Source organism: Narcine bancroftii, chromosome 7, assembly GCF_036971445.1.
Source record: "Narcine bancroftii isolate sNarBan1 chromosome 7, sNarBan1.hap1, whole genome shotgun sequence".
Lineage (NCBI taxonomy): Eukaryota > Metazoa > Chordata > Chondrichthyes > Torpediniformes > Narcinidae > Narcine > Narcine bancroftii.
In genome coordinates, this window is record NC_091475.1 from 83264187 (window position 1) to 83282082 (window position 17896).

General features: G+C 39.1%; 1 protein-coding gene across 4 annotated transcripts in view; it reads right to left on the bottom strand.

The window, feature by feature from the left end:
* The window catches only part of LOC138739087 (LIM domain only protein 7-like), a 218083-nt gene that overhangs the window by 42294 nt on the left and 157893 nt on the right, over positions 1-17896 (bottom strand). For all 4 annotated transcript variants that reach the window (XM_069890547.1, XM_069890546.1, XM_069890545.1 and 1 more), the window contains 2 exons: positions 8467-8955; positions 7877-7991 (listed from right to left, as the gene is read on the bottom strand). In XM_069890547.1, the coding sequence (XP_069746648.1) occupies positions 7877-7991; positions 8467-8955 (604 nt within the window). The remainder of the gene's footprint in view (positions 1-7876; positions 7992-8466; positions 8956-17896) is intronic.

A 17896-nucleotide genomic window follows, 5' to 3' on the forward strand; every position in this document is an offset into this window, starting at 1 on the left:
GCCAAAAACATCCACAATACCACCAAGGATGGACAAGGTTAACTAATTTCCGTATAGTTATGCTAGGTTTAGAATCCATCATTCAAAATCAATTCAGTTACCATTTGGTGATGCATGAGAATCGTTAATCACAGTCAGCAAGGGTGTGTGAAAAGCAAGTCATATTGTTCAAGTAAGACCAGGGCAAAATGACAGACATGATATTCCAACTCGTCCAGATGAATCTAATAGGCGAGTTTCTACCAGCCTGCTGGATGACTCAAATGAGGCAAGTTATAAATGTTCTGACAAGAAGGAATGTGGAAAATCAGGAAAAAAGTTGGTTGAAAGGAAATAAAATTCCAAGAGTAAAATATTGCAGATACTGGAAATTTAAATCTTTTTTTAAAGAAATGTTATAAGTACTCAGTAGGTCAAGCAGTAATTAGCTTATGCTTCAACTGATGACCTCTTATCAGAACGGTTCTAATGAAAGATCACTGATCTGAAATACTAGTCTGGTTTCTCTAGGAGCAGATATTGTCTGGCCTGCATTATCCACTTCATTGAGGAGATAATAAATAGTGGTTAACGAATGTAATATGTATCAATGTAGGATAACAGTGCCACTTGAACATCAGGAGTACGTGGATCAACTTCGCTACAAAGCACAAAACATTTACAAACAGCAAAGGAAGCTCTTCGACTGAAAATAGAAAAAAAAATCTAACTTAGTAGAAATGACTGGGTGCTGAATACAGGTACACCAAGATGGATGAATTAAGGAAATGCTGTCGGGAGATTTAAATTGCTCAAATAAAAAGTTGTTTAAAAAACATGTTATTTGGATTGAATACTAAACATGCAAAATGGTACGAGTACTTTCATAAAATAAAGACAATACAGCTGAGAAAGGTAATGAAAATACTGACCATGATTTGAGTTCCATATGACATACTTGATGTCTTATTATTGAAAGGCTGTGTATGTCACTCAGAATCTACATTCCACCAATGTCAAAAATTAGAGCCTTTAATTGTGGAGGACATTTGAGATATAGACACTATTTCCATTGGAGACCAAAGACCTCACAGTTTTTGTTTTAAATTCTTGTACAGGCCTGGTAGTGTGATTTCAGGTTGAGGAGAGGTAGCAGTAAGGTACCTCCTTGGAGAGGTAGCAGTTAGTAAAAAGGGGAGATGAGTCAGCACACAGGAGGGAGATTGAAAACTTGGCCGAATGGCACACCAACAACAACCTCACACTCAATCATCAAAATGAAGGATCTGATTGTTGGCTTCAGAAAGGGAAAACCAGAGATATATGATCCAGTGCTCACTGGGGGGGGATCAGAGGTGGAGAGGGTAAGTTTTTGGGAGTCGCCATTTTGGAGGATCTTTCCTGGACCGAACACACTAATGACATAATGAAAAAAGCACGTCAGCCACTCTACTTCCAGGAGGAGTCACGTGATGGAGTAGTGGCCGGACGGTGAACTCCAGCCCTCTCCAGAAAAGTCGGGAAAAACAAGAGAAAATACAAAGGCAGAGAAATACAAGTTAAAGAAAAGTGAGTATAAAGGTGGAAAGAAGATGGAGACAAAAGGAGAAAAATCAAAATCAACGGAAAGAAGAGAGGAAGAGAAGACAACGGAGGAAAAAGGTGAAGGCCTTACCTGTCCGAAGAGGCCCGCTGTGGAGAGAAGACCCCACTACCTCAGGTCGGTAGAAAGAGAACTACAACAATGGCTCACAGAGCCGAGTAAAAGTGCGCAAGCGCGCATGCGCGAGGAGTCGCGCATGCGCGATGCGCATGAAAAAGAACACACCGACGGGAGGGGGGACCAGCTGGGGAGTCGATCTCCACAGCCGGCAACGACAGCTGCAGAACACCTGCAGCAAGAAGAGACCACAGAAGACAATGGAAACAAGAAAGAAGAGGAGGAAAGGGCAGCAAAGAAACAACAGATGGTCAACCTAGAGGAAGAAGAAGAGGAAGAATACAGTGAAATAGATAAAGGGAAAGGCAAGGTAAAGGATATACTTGCTCTTGTTAGAGGATACATGGAGTCATTTAAAGAATGGCAAACACAGGAATTCAATGATTTAAGAAGAAGAATAAACAACACAGAAAAGAAAATAAATAAAATGGATATGACCTTAACAGAAATGGGGAAAAAAATGGACAAGATGGAAGAACGGGCAATAGCAGCAGAAATGGAGGTAGAAGACTTAAAAAAGAAATTGGAGGAATCTAATAAAAAAACTAAAGAGACACAAGAATTACTAGCCCAAAAAATAGATATAATGGAAAATTATAACAGAAGAAATAACATAAAGATAGTGGGCCTTAAGGAAGATGTAGAAGGCAAGAATATGAGGGAGTTTATAAAAGAATGGATCCCTAAGGCCCTAGGATGTCCAGAACTACAGCAAGAAATGGAAATAGAAAGGGCACATAGAGCATTGGCCCCTAAACCACAACCACAACAAAAACCAAGATCTATTGTAGTAAAATTCCTAAGATATACTACAAGAGAAAAGGTACTGGAGAAGACAATGGAAAAAGTAAGAGAGGGCAACAAACCACTGGAGTATAAAGGGCAAAAAATCTTCATTTATCCAGATATAAGCTTTGAACTCCTAAAGAAGAGAAAAGAGTTCAATGCAGCAAAAGCGATTTTATGGAAGAAAGGATATAAATTTACACTGAAGCATCCTGCGGTATTGAAAATATTTATTCCAGGACAACAAAACAGACTATTCTCGGATCCAGAAGAAGCACGAAAATTTGCAGAACAATTACAAAAATAGACTGAGGGATGAAGACGGGTAATGAGAGCAAAAATCATCACGATTGATATGTATGTGGGTAAAGACAAAAATAGACTGAGGGATGAAGACGGGTAAGGAGGGTAAAAATGACCACGATTGATATGTATGCGGGTAAAGAGGTATAAGAGTGAATAGAGACAATGGGCATACGTGAAAGTATCTGTAATTAGAGGAAAACATAGAGAGTATAGACAAGAATTAATAAGGGAAGGTAATGGAATAGAGAGAATAAAGAGGGAATTAAAAGAGTGACCTTTGTGACATATAAAAAGCGAAATCTTTTCTGGGGGGGGCTGGGTGGGGGAAAAGAGCGGTCACTGCAAAATCAGTTGACGCTTGCGAGGGGATTCGCAAATCCAAATGGAGAGGGGAGATGTGGTTGTCCGACAAGGGATAAAGGGCAACTCAGGAGGGGAAGGGGAGATTGGGGATAAAGAAGATAGAAATAGGAGAATAAGGAAAATGTTGGATGTTGTAGGAATGTTGTCTGGTAAAGAGTTGAAAATAAGAAAACAGAAATGGAAAAGGAGGAAAGGTAATGATGGAAAAACGGAAAGAGAAGATAAACAAAATATAAAATGGCTACGCTGAACTATATGACTCTAAATATTAATGGAATACATAACCAAATTAAAAGGAAGAAACTACTAAATTTTCTGAAAAAGGAAAAAATAGATATAGCATTTGTCCAAGAAACACACTTAACTGAATTGGAGCACAAGAAATTAAAGAGAGATTGGGTAGGACATGTAACAGCAGCATCGTATAATTCAAAAGCAAGAGGAGTGGCTATATTAATTAGCAAAAATGTGCCATTTAAAATAGAAGAGGAAATAATAGATCCAGCAGGGAGATATGTTATGATAAAATGTCAGATATATTCAGAGCTTTGGAATCTACTTAATATATATTCACCTAACGAAGAAGATCAAAAGTTTATGCAAGATATCTTTTTGAAGGTAGCTAATACGCAAGGGAACATACTAATAGGAGGGGATTTCAATCTGAATTTGGATCCAAATATGGATAAAACGGGGAAAAAAATTAACAGGAAGAACAAAGTAACCAAATTTATAATTAAATCAATGCAAGAAATGAAACTTGTGGACATATGGAGGAAACAAAACCCAAAAGAAAAGGAATACTCATACTACTCGACTAGACATAAAACATACTCAAGGATAGACCTATTCCTGTTATCAGCCCACATTCAAGGGAGAGTTAGGAAAACGGAATATAAAGCTAGACTATTATCGGACCACTCACCCCTGTTATTGGCAATAGAGCTAGAGGACATCCCTCCAAGAATGTATAGATGGAGATTAAACCCCATGCTACTTAAAAGACAGGATTTTAGAGAATTTATGGAAAAACAATTAAAAATGTACTTTGAAGTAAATACGGAATCAGTGGAAGATAAGTTTATACTATGGGACGCAATGAAAGCATTCATTAGAGGGCAAATAATAAGTTATGCAACCAAGATGAAGAAGGACTATAATCAGGAAACAGAGCAGTTGGAAAGGGAAATAATAAACATAGAAAAAAAATTAGCAATAAAGGAAGATACAACCAAAAGAAGAGAATTGGCGGATAAAAAAATAAAATATGAAACATTACAAACATATAAGGTGGAGAAGAATATAATGAAGACAAAACAGAAATATTATGAACTAGGGGAAAAACACACACAAAATCCTAGCATGGCAGCTTAAGACAGAGCAAACTAAGAAAATGGTATTGGCAACAAGGAAAAAAGACAAACAAATTACATATAATCCAAAAGAAATTAAGGAAAACTTCAGAGAATTCTATGAACAATTATACCGAACCGAAAACGAAGGGAAAGAAGGGAAAATAGATGAATTTTTGACTAAAATTGAACTACCAAAACTACAAATAGAGGAACAAAATAAATTAACAGAACCATTTGGAACAGTAGAAATACAAGAGATAATAAAAAATTTACCAAATAATAAGACACCAGGAGAGGATGGACTCCCAATAGAATTCTACAAAACATTTAAAGACCTAATAATACCGCCCCTCCTGGATGTAATCAACCAGATTGATGAGACACAAAACTTACCAGATTCATGTAAAACAGCAATAATTACAGTGATACTAAAACAAGGGAAAGATCCACTCTCACCAGCGTCATACAGACCAATATCTCTGCTAAACACAGATTATAAGATAATAGCTAAACTATTAGCGAACAGATTAGCAGAACAGGTACCGAAAATGGTAAATTTAGACCAAACTGGATTTATCAAAAAAAGACGCACAACAGACAATATTTGTAAATTTATTAACTTAATTCATGCAGTAGAAGGAAATAAAGCACCGGCAGTAGCAGTTGCTTTAGACGCAGAGAAGGCCTTCGACAGAGTAGAATGGAATTACTTGTTCAAAGTATTGCAAAAATTCAGTTTACCGGAGAAGTATATTAATTGGATTAAAGCATTATATAAGGGACCGTTAGCGAAAGTGACAGTAAATGGACATGTATCAAAGCAATTTAACTTAAGCAGGTCAACGCGGCAGGGATGCCCACTATCACCATTATTGTTTGCGCTAGCTATAGAACCACTAGCAGAATCGATAAGAAGAGATAATAATATAAAAGGAATAAAAATAAAAGACAGGGAATATAAAATCAGTCTGTTTGCGGATGATGTGATAGTGTACTTAACAGAACCAGAACTATCAATAAAAGAACTATATAAGAAATTGAAGGAATATGGAGAAGTGTCGGGATACAAGATAAACGTAAATAAAAGTGAAGCAATGCCTATGAATAACGCGGATTTCTCAAAATTTAAGGAGGAATCCCCATTCAGATGGCAAACGCAGGCAATAAGATACCTAGGTGTGCAAATAAACAAAAATCTAGGCCAATTATATAAACTCAATTACAATCCACTAATGAAAAAATTACAGGACGATTTAGAGCATTGGAAAGAGCTACCACTAACACTGATAGGAAGGATAAACTGTATTAAAATGAACATTTTTCCAAGGATACTATACTTATTTCAGGCATTGCCAATACAACTGACAGAAAAATTCTTCAAAGAGTTAAAGAAAATAATAAGGAGATTTTTATGGAGAGGGGGGAAACCGAGGATAGCACTAGATAAATTAACAGAATGGTATAAACAAGGAGGCTTACAATTGCCAAACTTCAAAAATTATTATAGAGCCGCACAATTAAGGTACCTATCAGATTTTTATCAAACAAGCCACTCTACTTCCTCAGGAATTTGCGGATGTTTGGTATGACATTGGCCACCCTGGCGAATTTCCACAGATATGTGGTGGAAAGAGTGCTGACTGGCTGCATCACAGTCTGGTATGGGGACACAAATAATCCTAAGTGTAAAACCTTCCCAAGGGCCCTTTGCATAGCCCAATACATCACAGGTAAAACCCTCTCTAGCATCGAGAACATCTACAGGGAATGCACCCGTCAGAGAGCAGTGGCAATCATCAAGGATCCACAGCACCCAGTACATGCTCTGTTCTCACTGCTACCATCAGGAAAGAGGTCTAGGTGCCACAAGACCTGTATCACCAGGTTCAGGAATAGCTGCTACCCCTCCACAAAGTCCAACAATAAACTCATTAAGGGAATAATTTAAGGTTATTACTTTGCTTTTTTTTCCTCTCTGTATTGCACGTTATGCTCACATTTCTTTATTTGTTTACATATGCACATTGTGTCGGGTTTTTTTTTTGGACTCCCAATAAGTAGTAATTCTGACTCACTGGCAGGAAAAAGAATCTCAGGGTTGTATGTGATGTCATGTGTAGTATGTACTCTGACAATAAATTTGGAATCTGAAATGTGAAATCTAACAATCTCCTTAAAATGGCTGCATAAAACACAAGGATTTGGTGACAGAAAAAGATTGGTATTGAGATTTAAATCAGAAACCTTATCATTTTTCAAGGAAAATAGATGACCACTTCAAACAGAGAAATTATGCCACGAGGCACAGAGCACATAAGGCAATAGGATCATCCTGGAGAGCAGGTATGGTTTTATTATCCCGCAATTTAGAATAAAATCCAATAGAAAAAAAAATCTCACCTCATCTACACCAATTTTATTTCCAGGTCAAAGTTAAAATTTAATTTTGCTCAATTTCTAAAGTTACTTTCCAGCTCAAACTGGCAGCATTCACTTCCCCCAGACCCAATATTTGGCATGTAATCTGCTGGATTAATCTTTAATGGTCAAAAGAATCAATTGCAAGAGGGGAAAAAAAACTTCAAAAAAATGTAATGTTATCAACTTTTCAAGCTCAGGATGTTTTGCAGAGTTAACTGTGTTTAGTCAGTTATGGCTTAAGTGTCCATTCAGTTGTACACTATAGGAGGCTGCCAGTGACCTCTTTAGAAGTTGGCCTATTTAAATTACTCTCATTTTCTGCAAGCTGCACTGAACAGACGTGATCCTTCCTCAGGCAATAATCTTACTTGCAGGCCAATAGATTAACTCATCTACAAGCCCTTCAGCAATTAACCAGACCGATCTATAAGTTTTCAAAAAAGCAGAGGCTACAATACAGTCAATATATTAACCAGCATGTCAATTTCCCCATACTAAATTATATCTGCATTGCAAATAACTCAGAATGTAGTACACACGGTGCAATCTATGTAAATGCAAATAATTCTATAAAACCACAGACATAAATGTTAAAAAGGCTGTATATAATTAATGAAAATTAATACTTCCAAAGGACGCAAAAATGTTCAGTCGACCAATAAAAATCACATCCTATAAAATATCTCCTTTGGAAAGACTTCGTGTCTGTCAAAATACAGGTGTAATTTTACTTGCCTGGTTTACGTTGTTAATTATTTTTGTTAAAATCCATACACATCAAGTTCTACATGGGAGAACGAACTCCTGGCCATCACATCATAAATCATTCATGGTCATCAATTAAATGCCAGGGTGACTGCTGCTAACAAGATATGTGAAATCCAGATCACCAGATTCCGCTGCTAAGATAATAGCAAAGCGTGCAAAGAATTTTTTTTCAAGTTACCTCTTTGAATGGACTTGACCGTCACACCGGTAGTGCTCCAATCACTCGTAAATCCAAAATCTTGATTACTGTTTGGTTTCTGATTAATAACTATGCGTGTTTCACTTTTTGGTTTCTACAAAAAAAATGTAAATAACATTTAGCATTTCATAATTCAATAATATTTCCAGGAAAAGCAATCCCATAAATCCGTCAGCTTAATATTTTCCACAATACCAACAACCATCCACAGAGACCGGAATGTCTAAGAAGTCTTTGTAAAGGAGCTTGGATGAGACAGTTCAAAGGCTCTAAAAAAAACCTTATTCCCAAATGACAAAGCCTAGTTTCTGGTTGCTATTTTCCCTGTTACTGACACTTGGTAGAAATAAAAGCCATCTATGAATGCACTCACAGTTTGACAAAACTGGTTTTGTCGTTCTTTTAAGAAATGCATTTGTGTGCATCTGCCTTTGTATATCGATATCACACTGTGGTTAATTAGTCAAAGAGCTTTCTTTAAAGCGTGCCCTTGTACAAGCAGTGAGGGGGGATGATCACATTACCAGACAGACTTCAAACATCCACAGTAACCTACTTTTCAAACCTACCTGTTGGTGCAAGGGTGCTGTGGTAACCATGTCTCTGGGCAGGCTTGATGCTCTTGTAAAAGAATTCATTGTTGCAAAGCTGGAAGTGCTGTCAGACTTTGACTCATGGGGAAAGTTGTTCTCACTGAGAAATGAGGTCCTTCCTTCCTCTTCCTCCTCCTCATTACTACTCATTACAGAACTGCCCTGTGATTGGTCATCGTCTTCCAGTTTCGAGGAATAATTGCTCCTCACAAACATAGGACTTTCTGCTCTAGAGGAAAAATTGCTCCTTGCATGCAGGTCATTTTCAGGCTTTGAAGCAACCACAGGCCTCTTTTCCTCGGTTTTCAAGGATGGACTCCGCCACGTGGCTCCCTCGGCCTCTTTGGAGATCACACTATTTTGCTTTGACTCTGCCGTTTCTGGTTTTGAGAGGAAGCCTGAGGTTGCCTGGAAACCTTTTGAACCATTCACATCCCCATTATATTTCAGTGGCTCATCGCGCTGCTGAAAAGGAAACAAAGCAATATTTTAGCAAATGTTTCCCGTTTCCTATCAAACACAATTGTAATAGATCTGTATGTGCTGACATCTTTCCCCTTGAAGAATAGGAGGTCAAGGGTAATCTTACAGAGATATACAAAATCCTGGGAGGCAGAAGTAAGATCATCTTCTTTTCCCCAGAGTAGGTGAGTCTACAACTGGAGTGCACAGCTTCAAAATAAGAGCAGAAAGATTTGAAAGTGGCAACATTTTTCATACAGAGGCTGGTCTGTACATGGAAAGAGCTGCCAGAGGACGCAGTAGGGAAGTGTACAATTAAGTGTACAGATATTTGGACAGGGAAGGTTAAGGATATGTGATAAATGCAGACAAATAGGACAAGGTCAGAAAAGGAACTAGGTTGGATGGCATGGAGGAGTTGGGCTGAAGGGCTTGTTTTGTGTTGTACAGCTCCATAATTCACTGACTCTATGGATTGTTGATGTGCAAATAGTTTTCCGGGCAGAAAATGAAAGTATTCAATATAACATCAATAAATATACTCTCATCTCATTGAACAATGGAGTTAATGAGCTTGCCCCTCCTCTCCTTCTTCACGTCTCTACCACCCACTGACCTTCAACCCTTAATGGGTATGCCCAGTCTCTACCCATGATCTGAGCAGTCGAACAGTAACGTCATCTGCCACAATGATATGCCTTTTGCAAGTTGTAAATCAGTTTCCAAAATTTCATTCAAAGCAATGGATCTAAATTTCAGAACCAGGTACAAATCCTTATTCCTTCTGGGGGCTATTCAACTTTAGGGGAACTTCACAAGTCTTGGCACTTAATATACACATGTACATTTCATGACAAGCATCACAGGAAATTAATGAGGAGATGCAATTCTTCAAATTTTATCTCTTCCTCACCAAAGCACCAGAAAAAAAAGACATTTGCTGCAGTTGAGACTGCAATAGCAACAAATGGCATACATTCAATCCATTGGTAAAAGACAAAAGTCTGCAGACACCATCATTGAAGTGAAAACACAAAATGTTGGAGAAAATCAGCAGGTCAGTGTCCATTACGTAGCAAAGATAAAAATACATAACTGACATTTTGCGCTTGAGCCCTTCGTCAAGGTATGGAAAAATGTTGGCAGGAGTCCAAACAAAAGGGTAAGTGAGGTGGTGTGGTTGCAAAGGCAGGAGGTAATAGGTGGAGAAAGGAGGGGGGTACAGCAGCAAGCAAGGGGAGGAGGGATGGCTGGGTGAACAGAGGGGAAAAGAAGGGACAAGAACTGGAAAGGGGAAGAGAAGAAGGGAGGGGGAAGAGGAGAGCAGGTTAGCAGAAACCAGAAAAGTCGATATTAATGCGATCTGGCTAAAGAGTGTGCAGATGGAAAATCAGGTTAAATTGGAGGAACAACACCTGATTTTCCATCTGGGTGCTCTCCAGCCAGATGGCATTAACATCGACTTTTCTGGTTTCTGCTAACCTGCTCTCCTCTTTCCCCTCCCTTCTTCCCTTCCCCTTTCCAGTTCTTCTCCCTCCTTTTCTTTTCTGTTCAACCAGCCATCCCTCCTCCCCTTGCTTGCTGCTGTGCCCCCCTCTTTTCTCCACCTATTACCTCCTGCCTTTGCAACCACACCACCTCCCTTACCCTTTTGTTTGGACGCCTACCATCATGTTTCCATACCTTGACGAAGGGCTCAAGCCTGAAATGTCAGTTATGTATTTTTATCTTTGCTATATAAAGGACACTGACCTGCTGAGTTTCTCCAGCATTGGGTTTTTACTACATTCAACCCATTAATTCTGTGTCTATTTCCAAAGGGATAGCACCAATTCTACTGCCCCACCAGGTATCCAGCACAAAATTAAAATAAAAATAATGGTTATCACCACCACGAACAGAAGGGGATTGTCACACAAATACTTCTTTATGGGCCAAATGCCAACTATGAAGCCAACCAAAGACATGCCTCAAAATCCAGGGGATTAATTATGCATAGCAAAGGGTGTATGAGGCTTGTATCCAATTGTACATTTGCCTTCCCAGCATAGGTTTGTGGGCATGAAGACTTAAAAGATAACATTACACAGACTTTACACACCATGCTCCTTGAGACAGGACCACTAAAAATATGACTTTACAAGATTATACTGCAGCTTCTCCAGCAAGCTCTATTTTTACCCTTAAGTGGAATGTAGGACAAATCAAACCACTCCATGGAAGTCTCCCAGTGAGAAATAGCTCTCCCCAGTAAGAATATGTTGGTGTCATGAAAGCATAAAGTGGTTCTAGTATAATGAAAGAATGCATGGTCAGATCCAATTTAAAACACCTTAAATTATCCATTTCTCAAGAGGGAACGTGGTCATCTTATCCCGATTTACGCAGAAACAAGAAAGCAAACAAAAATTCAGCTGCAACAAATACTGCAGGTGCTGCCGTCCTGAAACAGGAAAATCCCTGTTATCTGGAATTCAAGCAGCCCCAAGCACAAAAAAAAAGGAAATAAATAAATAAATGAGAGTAAATTTTAAAAAATTAAATTAATGTTTAAAATTGAAAATAAATGTTCTCCCATACAACACACAACCCCCTTGGCTAAGATGGGAACAAACGTTCAGCTAGTGGAGCGCCCCGGTTGTGCCCTGCCCACAGTAGCTGTTTGAATAAAGTTGTGTTGAAATGAAATGGCATCGCCCAGGATGAAGGCCACTCTCCCAAAGTGACTCCCTACCCCTGCCTATTGTCTTGATCTTTATTAGTATAATGTTAAGCATATTAGTAAGGTTTTATCTATAAACTAGAGGGAGCAGTGGGGGGTTAATTATGATAGCGCCAGTGACCAGGATTTGAATCTAAATTTTGTAAGTTAGCCAATTACCTGATTACAGGGAACTTTATACAATTAAGGACTACAATACTGATTTTTTTTTTGTCTCTTAAGCTGTTTATTCTTATTGTGGATGTATTAGTTAGGCATTGTTAGAGTGAGTTTCTGGCAACCAGAAAAATCAACTAGCCAGCATCTCCAATCCCTGTAGGTGCTGGATACCAGGGGTTTTACTCTACATTTCCCCCCTTTTTGAAATAGTCTCTTTTTGTGCTTTGACATTTCTGCAGTTTCCACTTTGGAGAACACACCCCTTCACTCAATGTCTGTACAAATTCTCTTTCAAATACAAATAATGACATATAAAATTTCCCCAGGTTTTGACATGGAGGTAGTCTTCTGAACCTGACTTATTCCCTGTGATTACAGATCCCACAGATGAGTTTGAGATGGAGGACCATGGCTGCTTTGATACTTTCCACTCTTTTAACCATATAACCATATACAGCACAGAACAGGTCAGTTTGGCCCTACTAGTCCATGCCGGAACAAATCTCCACCCTCCTAGTCCCACTGACCAGCACCCGGTCCATACCCCTCCAATCCTCTCCCCTCCATATAATTATCCAGTCTTTCCTTAAATGTAAATAACATCCTTGCTTCAACCACCTCTGCCGGAAGCTTATTCCACATCCCAACCACCCTTTGCGTGAAGAAATTTCCCCTCATGTTCCCCTTATAATTTTCCCCCTTCAATCTCAAACCATGGCCTCTGGTTTGAATATTCCCCACTCTTAATTGAAAAAGCCTATCCACGTTGACTCTCTCTGTCCCTTTTAAAATCTTGAACACCTCCATCAAAATCTCCCTCAATCCTTTATGGTCCAGAGAAAAAAGCCCCAGGCTGCTCAACCTTTCTCTGTAACTCAAACCCTGACATTCTGTCAACATTCTCGTGAACCTTCTCTGCACTCTCTCTATTTTGTTTATATCCTTCCTATAATTCGGTGACCAAAACTGCACACAGTATTCCAAACTTGGCCTTACCAATGCTTTGTACAATTTCATCATAACATCCCAACTCTTGAATTCAATACTCCGATTTATTAAGGCCAACATTCCAAATGCCTTCTTCACCACTCTATCTACCTGAATATCAACTTTGAGGGTACTATTTACCATAACTCCTAAATCCCTTTGTTGCTCTGCACTCCACATTTGTCTACCATTCAATGTATATGAGCTATTTAGATTTGCCTTTCCAAAATGCAACATTTCACACTTAACCGTATTAAATTCCATCAGCCATTTCTCAGCCCACTCCTCTAGCTTTCCTATATCTCTTTTTAAGCTATGGTAATCTTCCTCACTGTCCACGATACCACCAATCTTTGTATCATCTGCAAACTTACTTATCCAATTTACCACCCCTTCTTCTAGATTGTTTATATATATATAACCCTCCTGTGGGGAACTTTGTCAAAAGCTTTACTAAAGTCTAAATAGACAACATCCACAGTCTTCCCTTCATCAATCTTTTTTGTAACCCCCTCGAAAAACTCTATAAGGTTTGTTAAGCATGATCTACCCCTGACAAAACCATGCTGACTACTACCTATTAATCCCTGTTCTTCCAAATATTTGTAAATGCCATCCCTCAGAACACTTTCCATCAACTTACCCACCACAGACGTCACACTCACAGGTCTATAATTTCCAGTCTTACATTTGGACCCTTTCTTAAACAGCGGAACAACATGAGCCACCCTCCAATCCTCTGGCACTACCCCCATGACCAGTAACATCCTAAATATCTCTGTTAATGGCCCCAATATCTGTACACTAGTCTCCCTGAGTGTCCTTGGGAATACATTGTCCGGACCCGGAGATTTGTCCACCTTTATCTTTTTTAACACTGCCATCACTACCTCCTTGGTTATCCTTGTATGATTCATGACCTCCCCACTATTTTTCTTTACTTCAACTGGTACAATATTTTTTTCCCTAGTGAATACCAAGGAAAAGAAATCATTTAAAATTTCCTCCATCTCCTCTGACTTTTCACATAGCCTACCCTCCCTATCTACAAGGGGTCCAATTCTATCCCTCACTAATCTTTTACTTTTAATGTACCTATAGAAACCCTTTGGATTTATTCTTACTCTGCCTGCCAAAGCCTCTTCGTGCCTCTTTTTGGCCTTTCTAATTTCTTTAAGACTTTTTCTACACTCCTTGTAGTCCTCTTTCAATTTCTCATCACCCTGCTGTTTATACCTCTTGTACACCTCCCTCTTTCTCCTAACCAAACTTCTAATATTCCTTGAAAACCAAGGCTCCCTATGACTTCCAGCCTTTTCTTTGATCCTCACTGGGACATATCTACTCAATACTCTCAAAATTTCTTCTTTGAATATTCTCCATTTTTCATTTACATCCTTTCCTGAAAAAAATCATGTCCCACTCAATACTCCCGAAAGCCATTCTCATTCCTTCAAAATTTGCTTTTCTCCAATCCAGAACCTCAACTTTAGGCCCTTCTTTGCTCTTCCCTAAAACTAATAGAGTTGTGATCACTAGATCCAATTTGTTCTCCAACATTAACCTCAGACACCTGACCTATCTCGTTCCCTAACAGGAGATCCAGTATTACACCATCCCGAGTCGGCTCTTCTATGTATTGATTAAGAAAACTATCTTGCACACATTTGAAAAACTCTAGCCCATCCAGACCTCTTACAGGTATCCCAATCAATGTGAAGGAAGTTAAAATCTCCCATGATCACTTTCTTCTTTGGCTTGGCTTCGCGGACGAAGATTTATGGAGGGGTAATGTCCACGTCAGCTGCAGGCTCGTTTGTGGCTGACAAGTCCGATGCGGGACAGGTAGACACGGTCACTACCTTATGTTTATTACACATATATGCTATCTCCTTACAAATTTGTTCTTCCAATTTTCTTAGCCCATTTGGTGGTCTATAATACACTCATATTAGTACCCTCATGCCTCCTCCACCCCTCAATTCCACCCAAACAGCCTCACTGGACGATCCCTCCGAACCATTCTGCCACCTCACGGCAGTAATGTCCTCCTTAACAAGCAGAGCAACTCCTCCCCCTTTTTTACCCCCTGTTCTATCACATCTAAAACATCTGTATTCTGGAATATTAAGTTGCCAGTCCTGACCCTCCTGTAACCGAGTCTCACTGGTTCTCTGCCAGACTCCTCAGGTTGAAGGGAAATGCCTCATGTAAGGTCTGGGAGTCTACTTAGCCGACCAATAAAGCCTGGCCAGCAAACTAGCAGAAGTTTGAAGGGAAAGTCACAACTTGTCAAGATTGGACAAGATTGCTCGAAAGATTTGCCGAGAGTGGAACAAGCAGTTGTCATGATCTGGGCAGTGATGTTGATCTTATTATTATCTGGTTATTCACTTTGGTCTGGATTCCTGGTTTCATCAGAAAGAAGCCTATCGACTTTGGGAACAAGCAGTAGCATCAAGTTTCCAATTCCATTGAATAAGGGCACTCAGCCACTGGTCAAAGTCTATACTGAAGTTGAATGCCTTACTGCCTTCAGAACACACAGTCTGCTGTACATGAGTCATTCTTTGAGATTGTACATGTGGGCAGCATACTGTGTCCCCAGGAAGTGAACAAGCCTTCAATGGCTCAAGCCTGGTTATCTATCTTTAACTTTACTATATAAAGTGCACTGTTTGATCTGCTGAGTTTCTCCAGCATTTTGTTTTTCCCTCAGTCTCAGTGTCTGGAGACTTATGTGTTTTTCTCCTGAGTGCTATAAGGAAAGGATGAACAAAATGAGATTGAATTCCCTGGAGCTACGGAGGCTGAGGGCAAACTGATGGAAGTTTATAAAACTGTGATGGGCATTAATAGGGTAGATTGCAGAATCTTTTTCCAAGGGTGGAAATATCAAAACACTAAAGGGCACAGGTTTAAGGTAAAGGAGGGAAGGTTTAAAAGAGATCTGCAGATATTTCCAGATATGTTGAGATTATTCAGCAGGGAGTTGACTTCCCAATTCCTCTGCCAGCAAAGCATAGACCAGGATTGCAATTGGTTTCCCACAAACAGATAACCAGGAATACAAAATAAGACATTTCAGAGATATTTTGTTTAAAAGTCTCATTATTTCTTTGCATTTTGAAGAATTTTAATTTTAAATTCTTTTTTAATGATCTACCGTAACCTTAATGGGTTTGAGATTGTTTTAAAATTTCCACAATTTAACAAGAGTTGAGACAGGGCCATATTTTCATTCAATTTATAGAAGAGGTCCACTGAGCTCAAACTGCCACACAGGACAATCCCATTCCTCTACTAATTTTCTCTCTTGTATGGACATCAGTTTTCCAAGTGGAGTTTGACTAATAGGTTAGATCCAGGTTGAATCACACCACTCCAAAATTTGACTATGATATTCTCATCACAAACTAATCTTGTGTTGATGATCCTTCTCGTATCATGAAATCCTTTCCTGAACAACAGTCAACCATATCACCTCCTACAGGTGAAGAGCTGATCTATTTATCATGCACAATTATTTATTTTCCCCATTGCTTTATATTTATTTTCTTTTTTTTTCTTAGGTGTTCATTACACTTAAATTGCTGTTAGTGTGTCTAATGGACCTGGGAAGCTGCAGCATGAAAGACTTTCATTGCATCTGGTCACTGTACTTGCACCTATCACAATAAACTCTTTGTTCATTTAGTTGTCTGATGAGCTGTATCTCAGCCAGATGAGGATGGTTAGACAGGGAGTGTGCTCACCAATCAGAATCCAGCTTGATTTGTAACAATTATTTTAAAATTTTGATTGCTTTTTTAATCTTTGTATTCTTTGTATCTTTATTCTTTTATCTAAAACAGAATCTCTCAAGTCACAGTGCATGAAAACAAACCCTTCTAACCATCATTTCCATGCCAGCCTCTCAATACTAATCCCATTGACCAGGGCTCAGTCTATAGCCTTCTTTGAGAGGTTGGACTTCAAAATGCACAGTTAATTCCTGACTGAATTCCATTTCATTGAGCACTTGGCGCAAGGGAGGAATCTAGGTCAATCGTACAGCCAATTAGCTTCAATGAGTACAGTGTTGTAATTGATTCACAACTACAATGCTGATACAGTTTGCTATTTCTTGATGTTCATATTTTACCTGAGAGAGAAAAAGCCCCTTTTGTCTCTTTCTCTGCACACAAGATTTTAGGTGTTTACCTATTTACATTCTTGCTGGATTCAAAGATCTGTAATGCAAGAGTTAAAACCATGAACGACGGCCACTCAACTGCACTCATGTTGCTTAACTTGGCAAGCCTCATTACAATAAAGTGATACCATGACTGAAGACAATGAAAGGCTGATTAAAACTGAACCCAAGTGACAGAGTCTGAAAATAGGACATCACTTTTTAAAAGATTAAATTGTGGACCATATTCTTAATATTTCACAAGATGCCAGCAAAGTTTACCTAGGTTTCCTTAACAACACAGCATTGAAGGCATAAAAGAATTGATGTTGTCGAGTGAAGCAGTGGAGTTCTTTCCTAGTTATAAAACAGCCTACTGACTGTGGCCTCTGGCGACCACAAATGCCAAAGTCATTGCTCTCTATGCAGAACCAGAGGCAGCGAGACCCTTGGTGATTCAAAATCCACCAGTGTGCAGAATAACCTTGCTCCCTTGAAGTTTTGACCAATCAATGAGAGATTTTGTTTCAGAGAGGAGTGGGGGCTTGTGGATTAACATTTCCAAGAGAATTGAATTGAATCGTTTATTGTCACGTGCACCAAGATACAGTGAAAAACTGTTTTGTGCAAGGATATCTACATTTACAGCAGGATCTAGGTCAGTTGGGAAGATAGGCCAAGAAGCAGCGACAGGAATTCAACTCCGACAAGTGTGCGGTGTTGCACTTTGATGAGTTATCCCAGGTGATCACAACTGCACACAAGACTCCAATTTTGGCTTCACCGTAAACTCCACACTTTGAAACTCAGTACTTTGATATATGAAGGCCAATATGACAAAAACTCTCTTTACAACTCTATCCACCTGTGACAGCTCTTTCCCAGTTCCTTCTGTTCTACCG